Source organism: Charadrius vociferus, unplaced genomic scaffold (genome assembly GCF_000708025.1).
Source record: "Charadrius vociferus isolate BGI_N301 unplaced genomic scaffold, ASM70802v2 scaffold16, whole genome shotgun sequence".
Classification (NCBI taxonomy): domain Eukaryota; kingdom Metazoa; phylum Chordata; class Aves; order Charadriiformes; family Charadriidae; genus Charadrius; species Charadrius vociferus.
In genome coordinates this window covers 2,644,859-2,658,296 of record NW_009649167.1, presented here as the reverse complement: position 1 = coordinate 2,658,296, position 13,438 = coordinate 2,644,859, and the positions used below count along the sequence as shown (strand labels likewise).

The window sequence follows — 13,438 nt, the reverse complement described above, 5'->3', positions numbered from 1 at the left end:
GCTCTTAGGTGTTTTTCTGTGGGGAATGTGTTTTCGCAAGGAGTGGGGTACCCCCAAAAGCTTAGGAGGAGTGGGGGTGGGAGGTCCTGTGTGTTTCTGACCGACCAAAATACCGTGTGAGTGGGAGAGGTTTGGCAGCTGGGAAGTGAAGGTTCTGCTGCCTGTCAGCAGTGGCAAATGTGTGTGTATATATATAATATATGGTTTTCGAGGCTGAGAGAGTTGGGGTTGTTCAGCCTGGAGAAGAGAAGGCTCCGGGGAGACCTTATAGCAACCTTCCAGTACCTAAAGGGGGCCTACAAGAAGGCTGGAGAGGGACTTTTTACAAGGGCGTGTAGTGATAGGATGACGGGGCTTCAAACTGGAAGAGGATAGATTTAGAATAGATATTAGGAAGAAATTTTTCACTATGAGGGTGGTGAGACACTGGAACTTTTAGTGGGAGGTGTCCCTGCCCATGGCAGGGAGGTTGGAACTAGATGATCTTTAAGGTCCCTTCCAACCTAAACCATTCTATAATTCCCAAGTAAAAGTACTCCAAAACCCCAGTTTTATAGATTCATTTTAGCCATGCACAAAAACGATCAGGGCCATGGTTTTGCAAGCATGTATGGCTGACTGCATGTATGGCAGTGCCATTGATTTCGGTGGCTCTGTGCAGAATCAGAGGCAGCACCAGCTTGTGTGGTAGAGATTGCTTGGGGAGAGGGCAGTGGGGCTTGGACCACAACTTTGGAGGCATCTACGTCCTTTGCAGTCGAAAAGAGGAAGAAGCCAATGGTGCCGACAGTGGTCAGAGTAGGTGGAATGGAGCAATCGAATGGCATGAGAAGGTTTTGGTCCTGTGTGATTTGGTCAGTGTATGAAGTACTGCACCGCTGACCCACCTCATTACTGAAAAATACTTGGAAGCCCCGTGTAGCAGATTCCGCAGCTACGTAAACCTTTAATAGAATGCTCAGTGATTTTTCTCATTTCTTTTTCTTTTTCATCACAGATTTGTATGATTGCTTATATAACTGCCATAAAAATGCCAACCCTTCACAGGCATGAAGAAGAGAAATTCTTCGTAAATGCTGAAGGCAGGAAAGAATCTGTACCAAGTATACATGATCCCCCTACAAAGGAACTCTCTGTTGTTGTGCCTTCATACAATGAGGAAGAACGGTGTAAGATTTTTCTTGTTTTGAGAAAAAGAAGAAAATCTATCTGTTGTTACTCTAAAAATGCAGAGGTCAGTTTATGTTAGCAGTAGATTCTAGCAGGCCGGATTATGTCTCTGATTTTGGACACAGTTTCCAGAAAACAGTCCAAGTACATTGAATTTCAAAATTAAGACACTGGGTAACTTGATTTCTGCTGCTAAAAATAGCATGGGGCGCTTGTAAGAATCCTCTTTATTTTAATGAAGTCCAGCAGCATGGCTGCTCATTGGCCCTGTAAACGCTGTAAGGCAAGAAGTAGAAAAGTACTTTTAAAGTTGATTTGAGGGCTTCCCACTGTATAAACAATAGCAACAGCTTCAGATAAGCAGAAAAAAAAGGATGATCTCATTGGTTTCGGTTTGACTTTTGAATTGGCCATATATATGACTATGTTGGTGCTTTGCCTGTTATAATCTACTAACCTGACTTCCTCCACTTTTTCTCTAGTACCTCTTATGATGGATGAAGCTTTGGATTATCTAGAAAAAAGACAGGTATTTTCATTTTGCATTCAAAATTCATTATCTTTGTATTATGCAGAATAAGTCAGTGATCTATTCACTTTGTTATTTCGGTATGTGTTAAAACAGTATTCCTTAGCCAGCTAGAAGTAATGCTTCTGTCTTTTATCAGTTATTTTTAAATTGAATGCCAGAAGGTATTTTCAAATTAAGTAAAAAATTAATATACTACTATATGATGAAAAATCTTTGTATGTGTGGTATCTCTCCAAGACAGAGATTACGGATTAACCATATATTTAACTTTCTAAACTAAATCCTGGTTTGTTCCAACAAGTTTTTTAAGCATCCCTTCTTCATTAAGATTTGTTCACTTGGTAAGGAGCCCATTGCGAAGGTTTTGTGGGTTTTGTTTTGTTTGGGTTTTCTTAACAGTGATGTTGTTCTGAGCTTTCATCGTTTACAACTGACTTGATTTTTCAGTTCTAGATGGTATGTGAGGAAAACTATGATAAGGCATCAAATACGGCAAAATTCTTTATTTGTAATTGCCATCTTAAGAAATTCACTACATCATATTGGTGCCTGTCAGTAAACATGAATGAGTTAAAATCTGCTAGGGAGAAAAGAACGCTGATGTTGAAAGACCTACTACCTACTTAAGAAATTGGATGAAATGCATTATTTCTGGTTTTATTTTCAAGAAACGAGATCCTTCCTTCACTTATGAAGTAATAGTGGTTGACGATGGTAGCAAAGATCAAACCACAAAGGTAAGGAAAAGAGGTGTCTTACAAGGTAATCAGGGGTATGGATTTTTGTACTGCGTATATGAAATATAACAATGTTTTGCCGTTACGTTTTGGTACTTGAAGTAGTTGACAATTGGAATTCATGTTTGTGAATACTTTCTGTCATTGTCCCATATGCGTTGTGGATGTCACATACACCCATGCATACACACATGATTCTTTTGCAAATACTAGTATTCTTGATTGGAGGCTGTGACAGCCATTTTCCTGCAGCTGAGATTCTACAAATCCTAATCTTCAACAAATTTCTTATGAAATACTCTACGTGTACATAGTGATGTGAATATGAACTTGAGGAAGCTAAAAAGCCTTTTAAAATGGCTGATTTGTACTGTGATTGACAGAACAACTGATATATCGTATAGCTCTTTCCCATACCTTTTGCAGCATTGCTCATTTAAAAATCCCCATGCCAGTAGTAGTATTTTCAAACTAATTCTGCATTCTTCTCCTTTGACTTTGACGTATGTTACTGGAAAGGAAGTCTGGCCAGATTGAGGGTTTTTTTACTACTGATTGGAAGATGTTTGAATCAGCTGCTAAAATGAAAGCTGCTTTTTCATTTACTTCCCTTAAGTTTGTCCATTAAGGATTGCTTGTATGTATTTTTTGACTGCTTTGCATTCCTTCCCGTGTCATTTCCAATTGAGCACACTACGGCCATGTGCCTCTGGACTTACATGGACTTGAAACAACCTTTAGAAAAAAATTAGAGGAGAAAACTCGTACTTTTTCTTCCCCACAACATGGAACAAAATGTATGCATCCCTGCAGTGTGAATGGGATTTTTAGATCACTGTGAATTTTTGTTTAAAACCACAGATCCCAGCAAGACAAGTGAGAACCAGGTAGCAGTAGTAGAAAATTATTTCTCTTTGATTAGCTATTGGTGTTGGTATAAAAGGTCTGTAGTAGTATGATATAAATTACATTAGTATTGACTTTTTTGACTTGGGTGAATGGGGTTTAGAATTGCTTGGGGGAGTATCCTGTTCTTATTGAACATGACTAGCTTCTTCAGTCTTCATGTGTTGACTGTGAACTGGTTTTTATTTTTCCAAACAGACTCCAGCAAACATGGGCAATCTATGCCAACTGAAGTGGTTATAGCTCTGTCTGTGCTATTAAATGTTTTTAAAAAAAGGGTGAGCAAATGTAAACTTCTATGTTGATTCCTGGTTTTGTTTTATGCTGTTTTTTTGTGTGTCTATCAGGTTGCAATGAAGTACTGCAAGAAATATGGAAGCGACAAAGTGCGAGTGCTTTCTTTGGTAAAAAATCGAGGGAAAGGAGGAGCAGTCAGGATGGTAATTGATACTTTCATCTCCTTCTCTGTCTGAACTACCTGTGCCCAAATATGCAGAAGATAGAGCTGTGCTGATTGACATTTTTAATTCAATACATTAACAAAATGATTATCAGAAAACTGAGTACAGGTTCTATAAATTAAGGCAAAAGCTCTTTTCAAAGTGAGCGTATTTTAGATCTTGGAAACAGTATTTTCTTACCGGGAAGCCCAATAACAAAGATGTTTTTTATGTGAGAATTCAAAAGGAAAAATGAAAAAGTTAGACTTGAACTTCATGTTCCTATTAGTTCCACTTAGAAATAGGCTTGCATTTTCAAAAAAACAACCAAACAAAAAAAACCCTCTACGGATTTACAGAAAGTAAAGCTTTCATAGAGAACATACAGCTCAATTTGCAAACATTGCTTTCCAGGTCATAGTTGTGGTTTTATAAATGGCTAATGAACAAACACCCTCATCCAGGGAAGTTTGTGTTTACTGAAGCCCACTGCTATCACCCGTGTTCGATAGTAAAACTAGCAGTTTATGCTTTCAAATATTAATTTGCACAGAGATATTACGATAAAATCATCACGTTCTAAAAGTAAAATAGCTGTTGCACATTCAGAAGGAACATTTTTTTCCTAAGATTTTTACACCTTTTATGTAAGAGTGGTATCAGTGACTGTCTGTGTCTGTATTTTAACCTCTATCTTTAATATGTCAATTTAATTTTTGTATGATATACTAATAACTATAGCAAATGGAGAAAACATGAAATTAGAAAGATTGGAGGGATATAATTTTTAAGTTATTCCAAGAGAAGGAGAATAATTCTTTGTGTAATACAGTTTTGCACTGCAGAGTGTAGAGTGAGTGAGTGTGCATACTACTACTTCCTTGACATGTTTTTCCAAAGTCACACGTGCTTGGTTATGACACTATGTTTGTCAAACCCACTGCTAATTGTTTTGCTCTCTGCACGCCTTCAAAAATTGTCAAAATTCTCCGACCAAGAATATGGCAAAACAGGCTGTGACACCTGGTGCATCACAAATGTTTTGTAGTGATACTGTGCCTTAAGACTATTTCTTAAAAATAATTTAAGATTATCTCTTGAATTCTCTTGAAACAGTGTAAGGAAAAAATAGTACTGCGTCCTCCTTTCCATAGCTCAAATGAGAAAGAAAAGCTATCCAGTGCAGTGGCAGCTGCTAATCACCGCTTCTTTGTGCTCCCCTGTATAGCTGACAGTAGCAACTTCTTCTCTCTCACGATTTTGGTTTGTAAAGCTTTTAGTTTGCAAGCTTCTCTGGAGGGGGTTTGTTAACCTTTCGTGTTCATGCATTGTCTGTCACTGTGGAACACTGCTCAGTGTGTGAAGTCACTAGATGTTAATACAATATAAATTGATAAATTTTTGTTAGTACCAGAACATTAAGACTCACCTGTTGTGTTGAATCTTGAGATGTCACTGTTCTAATTACTACATTAGGATGTTGCAGTGTCTTGCAGCTAGCTTATGACAAATACTGATTTCAAAGGTGTTGATTTTTATTGACTATTTTGATTGCAGGGTGTATTTAGTTCTCGGGGAAGAAAAATTCTTATGGCCGATGCAGATGGAGCTACAAAGTTTGCAGACATTGAAAAAGTAGAAGAAGGTCTAAAAAGTCTTCAGCCATGGCCTGTGAGTATAAATTCTCATGTTTTTAGTTGCATACACATGCATACAGATTGATTTCTGTAATTCTCTTCAACCTGAGTTCTTTGAGGTCCAGTTGAAAATCGAGGTGTAAGTCTGGAGACCTAGGTGTAAGCTTAGAAGCTACAAGAATGGGCTGTCAGGAGGTAGCTTCCATTGAGTTCTTGCCTCCTTTGCGTTCACTGTGCCTATTTCAGTGCAGTACATAATGTTCTATTTACCATTCTTCCTTTGAAGTTGTTCTACTCTGTATAAACACCATGTGTTGCCTACTCAGTTAAAAAACAATTTTTTCATTGTTAACTGCTTTGTATTTTCTTTTTATCTGATGTCATCCTGTATACCTTTAAGGATGCATCTTAATTTTACCTTATTTTATAGAGGTTCTCTTTTCTCAGAATTGTTAGTTTAATGACAGTATTTGCAAGAGCTTTTATTGTAAATACAAATTCAAAAACCTGTGGAACAAGAGCTCCTCCCTGGATAGTCATTCTCTTTTGCGTGCTTGACTTGAAAGAATTGAGGTTTATTTTCTGCTGAAATGCAGAACAGTGAGGTATTTGTAGCTAGTTTCCTGAAACGCCAGAAGGGATGTGCGGCCTTCCAGCGGGAGCTGCAAGGGATGCGCCTGTGTGAAGTTTCTTGGTCTGTGAGTGCAGGACCACAAGAGCAGGAGCCACCAGGCGGTGGTGTTTCCCTGACACTCTCCGCTACCAAGGCAGCAGCAGCTGTTGGTTCTCCAGCATCAGTTCCACACTCTCAAATATAGCAGATGTGAAAGATTTTGTGTGAGCGGTAGTAGCATGAGAATCATTTTAAACTTTTTTTTTTTGATCACTTCTTTTGATTTGAGATTATAATTTTGGCTGATACCACAGCATTTTGTTTGTTTGAAGGTACATCAGTGCAACAAGTACTTTATTCTGTTATTGCTTCCACAGTGCAATATTTCGGGAAAACATACATTATAACATTAAGTGCGTAGGACTGCTGAATGCCTATCTGTGCTGTTTAACAGAGTTACTTTACGCGTACCTCAGAGGAACACTGTAAGCTAAACCAGACCTGAATAAACTGCAGCAATTTCTATGCAAAATATAATAAACTTTACATAAATAAACTTTAAATGATCTGTTAATTGTAGAAAAGATTGATTTTAGCCTCAGAATCTAGCAGTAGAAGAAGTGCAGCTACAGGAAGCAGAAAGTATACTGCTTTGAAGGTTTTTGTTATACAGCTCTCAACACAAGATTCCCATGATTCAGAAAATGTTAGTTTAAGTAATAACTCTTTAATTTGTATTCCTGTGCAGAACCAGATGGCTATTTCCTGTGGTTCTAGAGCTCATCTGGAGAAGGACTCAATAGCAAAGGTTTGTTTCCATTTCCTGCTGTGTACTAATGCTCAAATACTTCCACTATTTGATTCTGCTCTACAGATTTTACAATTAAATAATCAATATTTCTAAAAGAATGGAAGCTAAAAAATAGGAAAAGCTTGTCAGAAGTGCAGCATATGCTCCACCATATGCAAATAATGTGTTCTAGATTTCAGGCACTTTGAACAGATGTCAGTTAGTGTTCCAATTTATGGATTTAATTTTCCTAGTTGAGAACATCTTATAAGCAGAGCTTTTGATCCCTGGTAGAATTGGTAGCTAGTACCCAGTACTGGGGCTGGAGTGGAAGGCAACTGATGAGTTCATTGTTACCGATTCCTTTCCAGTGCGAGAGCTTGATCTGCAGATATTGAAACCTGTTTAAAACGAGTTAGGGATAATTAGCAGCAAACTGTTTGAAGACTATCTCAGTTCATGGGAAAGAACTGTAATTTTTCTATATTACTCATAGTAAAATTTTAGAGTTTTGAACACACACTACTGTTCTGTGTGTGGCTCTTGTGGAATAAACAATGCATATCTTGCATCTGGTTTTCTGATGTCTTGGCAGACGGTAGTTGACAAAGCACAGGCATGGAACTTGTATTGCAACAGACACATTGCTGGACTAATTTTTTCAGCATCAGTGGATGTGCTCATCATGTTGAATGTTCTCAAGAGTAAGCTTTGTTTATACTGATGTTTAATACTTGAAATGATTCTAAAATGTATACACAACTACTAAAATAGTTACGAAAGTTCAAAAGAAGTTACACTGGTAATACTCACCCCCTGGTACATCTTTTAATTTTTTCTTCTGGGTTATCAGGTAGTATTGGAGTGGTTCACTGGAAAGAGTTCTTGTAAATACTGCTGCATGTGTATTAGCATCCTCACAAAACAAACAAACAAACAAAAAATTCCAAAACTTTCATCATTATCATAAATTAGGCTTAATCTTTGGTATCGTACTTGCATGCTCGTAGCACAGAATATACCGTTTGCAGTTATTTGTTGGCTGTGCAGCCAGTGTATCCTGGAAATGTTGCTACTACAGGGATACTACGTAGCTGATAAATTTGAGCCCAGAAAAGATGCCTCATTCTGTTGTCAGGTACTGAATATAGATAAACTTTCTTCAGTGCATTCATATTTCTTTTCATCTTTAAAGGTCTTGCTACATGAGGGAGAGAAATTGGAGCAGGACTTTATCTATTAATGCAAAAGTACAATTTTTAGGATGTCTCCATCCTTTGCTTCCTATTTCTCTCCATATTTCTGACTTTTTGATAAAGGAATCACCAACTGGTTAGGTAGTACTGCTCTGTTTGAAATACATAGCATGTTTCATCACCCAGCTGTCCCTAGACTGGAAAGGAAAGACTGCCTTTACCACATTGGGAAAAGACTGTTGTGTAGTGCAATAGGTATAAAAAAGCAGAATAATCTTTGAGAAGTTGGGATTTCTCTCTGGGCTTAGTGGCATCTAAAACAGTAGAACGAAGCTGTAATAAACACCTGTATGGGATTCATTAAGACCAGAATTTCACCTTTAAATTCAGTTTCAAGACATCAAAAATTCTGTTCTGTCTCCAGAATTGTTAATGTACTTTAATGAATCCATAGTATGACATGCATAAATAGTCTTGAGAGCAATGAACATAACCTGGGAACTCCTCTTTGTGGCGTAAGTGCACAGTTTCACTGGCTGACAGTCAGGCAGCCTCTTAGAGCTTCTCTTTTGGGACTTGTGTTCTTGGTTCATGGTTCACCTTCACCAAAACAGCCAAAGAATCCACACCAGATCCACCATTAACCTAGGGCTAGAGCACTTCTCTGAGAGGCACAAGCTATGAATTTAAATTTCCTTAAGCCAAAGGCTATGCCATAATAAGCTGAGTTTCTTTTCATTTTTCAAGTGAGGTTTGAAATTATTAGCTCTAAAGGAGTCTCTTATCACCCAGAGATGCTTACCAGTTAAATTGTTGGCTCCTAAACATTTTGCATGGTATTTGGCTTGCAGTCTTAGATACAATCACTTAAATTGAGCTTAAGACTAGCAGTGAGTTCAGAAGCGATTTGTGGATCAGAGTTCTAGTTGCTTAGGAGCTGTCTTGAATAAAAGACTAGGAGGGACCTCTGCAAACCCAGAGTCCAGCCTCTGGATTCCCTGAACAAACTTATCTGCATGATTATTATGTCAGGAACGAAAGTGTAACCAAAGAGTAGGCTGGAAAAACATTTGCCAGGTAAATAAAATATATTTGTGAAAGCAAAAGAACAAGAGAGGTGACTGTGTAATATTGCTGGCAATATAAAATGAAATACTGTCTTGCACAGCGGCTGTTACTTTAGTCTTATTTTCGCTTGGTCCATCATATACTGGAGAAAAGTGTATTCTCTAATTGCATTCCCTTAAGTGTCTTAACTGTGTGCAAGCTCTGGAGATCATTCAGTCTTGAATGAAGGGAGTGAGTGGCAAACAACGACAGATGCTCCCATTTGAGTTTTTTTTAATAATATTAGACTTTTTGTGGAAAACAAAATGTGTCAGAGTAGAAGCTGGAATCTGTTTAGTTTTTAGTGTGTATTCTTAGGAGTATCAGTCTTTATGCAGTCCTTCTGGCTTATTCTCCATTGTTTGTCCTGGTAACTTTTGGATTTCTTGGACCTGTTCAACCAATTTTTAGGAAAACAAGAGGACCAGGCAGAGGGAAAAAATAGCTTGTAAACGTCCAGTGGAGTAGAGCGTGTGGTGTGCCATCCACTTCCTCATTCACTCTTCTTTTCCTGGGGCAATTCCCAGAGAATCATGCAGAAGATATATAGCTGTCCCACTCATTTATTGAAATCCAGGTGTGAGTTCCTGCTGCACTTAATAAGGCATTATCCAAAATGAAAAGCTGCTCTGAATTAGGGAAAGCAGAAAAAAGAACTTGGACTTCTAATATCCTAGGCCAGTGTACTAACCATGCACTTGACTGGCAAGTCTTTCCTTTTCAGCTGTAATTTTGTTTCACTGTGACAGTGGAAAAGTTCTGGTTTAATTCCAGTACAAAACAAAAACAGTTTACAAACTTTGAAAGCTATCATGAAACAGGATTATTGTCCTGTAAGCCAGCTCTGTTCAAACACTTCACTCATCGCTTAAATGAAACCATCTAACTTCTTGCCTTTTGTTCACAGCGCTCTTACTTTCGAACTCTTCTTATGTATGGGTTCCACTTCCTTGTATGGTTTCTCTGTGTCAAAGAGATCAGGGACACGCAGTGTGGATTTAAACTTTTAACCAGAGAAGCTGCCTTGCGGACTTTCTCAACTCTTCATATAGAACGCTGGTAAATTCTTTCTTTTTTTTGTTGTTGGTTTTTTTTGTAATTGAACTTGGGTTTGAAAAAGTAATTTCAGTATTGTAGCTACTATGAAGCATGTGATGTCTGTGTATAAATCCTATCTGTTCAGTTTAACCAATTATAGTACTACTTGCATGGCAACTTAGATTTCTTGTTTTGCTAAAATATCCTGGTAATTCCTAAGAATTCTATTTTATTATTAATATAGACTTTAGAAAATAGTTGGGTATTTAATTTTATTCGTCTTGTGATGATAGGGAAAATGGGCTTACTAAGTTTTGATTTTAAAATGGTATCCAATGTAAACTGCCAGAAGGATTTTAAGACTATATTGCTGAGATTTTGGGTGGCAGCAATTGACTCCTTGCAAATCCATTTACTTTAGCATGTGTTATAGAAAGAGTTACGTAATGCTAAGTAGGACATTTTGGTTTTGCCTTGTCAGAGCATCTGGTAATTGATTAGGAGAGGGGAGCAAACAAAAAGAAAATCCCAATAGCTCTTCTCTCTTTACCTCTAAAAGAAATGCCAAGCAAACATTTTTTGATGGTGTTGTAATCCACTCGCTATCTCCGAGAGTCCTCTCTCTTTTTACAGATAGGAGCCATGCAAGCAGAGTAAGGAATGGAGAGAAGCTTTTATTATGATAAGGAAAGTTAAGAGTTATTAATCCTATTCAAAACTTTTATCAGCCTGTTTTTATGCATTACAGCCTCACTATTCAGTGCTGCTTAACCAAAACATTTTACCTAAAATCCATGTCTGATGTTTGTAATTGCTGAAGGCTCAAAGTGAAAGGAAATGCCTACTCTTTGCTTACTTTCTTGGTCAGGTATTTCATGAGAGGACTAGTGATAGATGTCATTAATTTAAGACAGGAGAAAATGATGCATAGTCTTTGAATTACTTTAGAGCTCTCTTTTGTTACAATTTAGATAGAACAGTTCCCTCATGAGAGTGATACAGTCATGACTGAAACACTGTGGGACTGAAACACTGTTTCCACACAAATACCATAATTTCTGTAAATTTCCTACATCACAACTGTTGCTCAAAAGGATGGCTTAATTAAGTATAATCAAATCTTTCCAAACTATTGTCTTCACCCAAGAAAATCTCTCGTGTGCTACTGCTTGCTGACAGGGAACAGAATTACTGAACAATGTTCCCATACAAAAATGTGTGTAATCCTACAGTCCTAGTCAGTTCCAGCACGTGTAGTTTCAGGTCGAGCTTTGGCAGTGGTAGTTGATCTATATTGCTCCTCCAGAATGGGGCTGCAAAGGTAGTGTTGCAGAACGTGGAGCTTCTGTTGAATTGAATCTGGAATTGTGAACAGGCAGCGTTCGGAAAATCACTTTCTTAGCTGAGTGGTTTGCTTATTGCCCCAAAGCAAACTATAACTGAGCCAGAAGTATGATTTGTGCTGCTCCAAAACCAAACTTGATCTATAAAATTCTGTCAATTTCGTATACAGGAATTTTCTAAATACATGGTTAAACACATATGTGAGGCGCAGAAGTGCGCATCTCAGACTTACCCTGTTTAACTTCACTGTATAATTTAAGTGCTTCAAGAAGGAGTACCGAATGAAATGAATGAGGATAATCAGTTTAATCTGTAAAAATGCAATCTTGAATCTTACTCTGTTTTAAACTGAAGACTTTGAATATAATTGCACTTATTGGTCATATAGATTATGCAAATATTCATTTTTTTATTAAAATATCTTAACAGGCTTTCTTCTGCCACGTAGATTCTCTAGCAACAAAGGAATGAAAAAGTAAAAATAATTGTGCTGTATCCCATTATCCAGGAACAGAGGCAATGAATATGTTATAGTAATTATATTGCTGGTGTGGAACACATCAGATCTTCATGTCTTGGTGTGTTAATTCATTGTGCTTATGTGTGCTGCTATAAAATTAGCCTTCTATTCTTGCTCATTTATTTACAGTAATCCATAAACTGATCCCCTGAGTGTTTTTTTATTTATCTGAAATGTACTGGTTAGTGATGAAGAATGTTTTTGTTTGTCAAGAAAAGAATAACTCAAATTCTTCCAATAAACAGCTCTTCAGATACTTCCAAGTCACAAATTTGCCTAAAACAACAATAGGGGGGGGTTTATTTGGTTTAATTTTCTGCCAAAACAGGCAATATATTGTTTGGTTTTATCCTCATCTGTCCTTCAGCAGTCTCTGTGCTTCCCTGCTTTCATTTTCATACTTACTTGACTAATTTAAACCAAATCTGATGGAACAGTAGAGATCTCAAGATCGAAAGCTTTGTCGAATTTTGTGGGAACTGAAACCCTTGTAGAGGAGAGAAACTCAGATTATTGCCACTGCTGAAGAAAAAACTACAATAAGGACTCAAAAGTTACTTATCAGCTTCATGGCTAGCCATTTAGCATGTGTAACTGGAAGATAACATGTCAGTGCACAAAACAGAGTACTGTCCCTTTCCCAGTTAATATTTATAAGATTGGGAAATAAACTGGGAGATGGGGAGATATAAGTATGTGGGGAAAGTGAGTATATTAAAGGAAATGTTAGTCATAAGGGAAATGACTGTGTTGTACAGACAGTTGGGATAGTTGCAGTTGGAAATTATATAGTGACATCAAACATACATCCCATAGAACCATACATTGGATTCCTTTGTGTGTAACCATGTAAGAATCTGAAGTAGCCCAATAATGCAAACTTCTTATATGAAACAAAACGAGCCCCTGAGACCTTTCCATTGCATAGCATGTGTGTAAAAAGGAAAATAAAAACTGGTTAGATGTTGTGCCATGGAGGTTCTGTACGTATCATGAGTATGAAGACATAAGAAGAAGAAATAGTAGTCAATGTTCTATTTCTGCTGACCTGGAACAATGGGGAATCCCTAACGGGGTCACAGAACAACTCATGCATACTGAGACCATCAGCAAGGGGTTGCAGAGAAACCACTATCTTGATATTGGAGAAGAGGCTCTGAAATCTGGGTTTATTACCACCTCTGCATCACTGCATCGGGGCTATTTGTCATCTGAAGAAGTTATTTGATTCGTTTTGAATCTTAAAATCCCACTAGTGAAGTGCAGCTTTGCTAAGTATTGAAAGAAGTATTCAGTTCAGTTCAGTATGGTCAGTGCTCAGATATTCTGGTAATAATGGAGGAGAGTTTTGGAGAATATTCGACAAACAAGCAGCATTTAATAGGATAAAAGTCATCTGAGAGCCAGC

General features: G+C 37.5%; 1 protein-coding gene across 1 annotated transcript in view; it reads left to right on the top strand.

The window, feature by feature from the left end:
• ALG5 (ALG5, dolichyl-phosphate beta-glucosyltransferase) overlaps positions 1-13,438 on the top strand; it is a gene marked incomplete at its 5' end in the record, with an annotated part of 22,343 nt that overhangs the window by 1,261 nt on the left and 7,644 nt on the right. Inside the window, 7 exons of the mRNA XM_009888408.1 lie at positions 998-1,169; positions 1,653-1,699; positions 2,371-2,439; positions 3,693-3,785; positions 5,343-5,456; positions 6,784-6,843; positions 10,036-10,187. Of these exons, the coding sequence (XP_009886710.1) occupies positions 998-1,169; positions 1,653-1,699; positions 2,371-2,439; positions 3,693-3,785; positions 5,343-5,456; positions 6,784-6,843; positions 10,036-10,187 (707 nt within the window). The remainder of the gene's footprint in view (positions 1-997; positions 1,170-1,652; positions 1,700-2,370; positions 2,440-3,692; positions 3,786-5,342; positions 5,457-6,783; positions 6,844-10,035; positions 10,188-13,438) is intronic.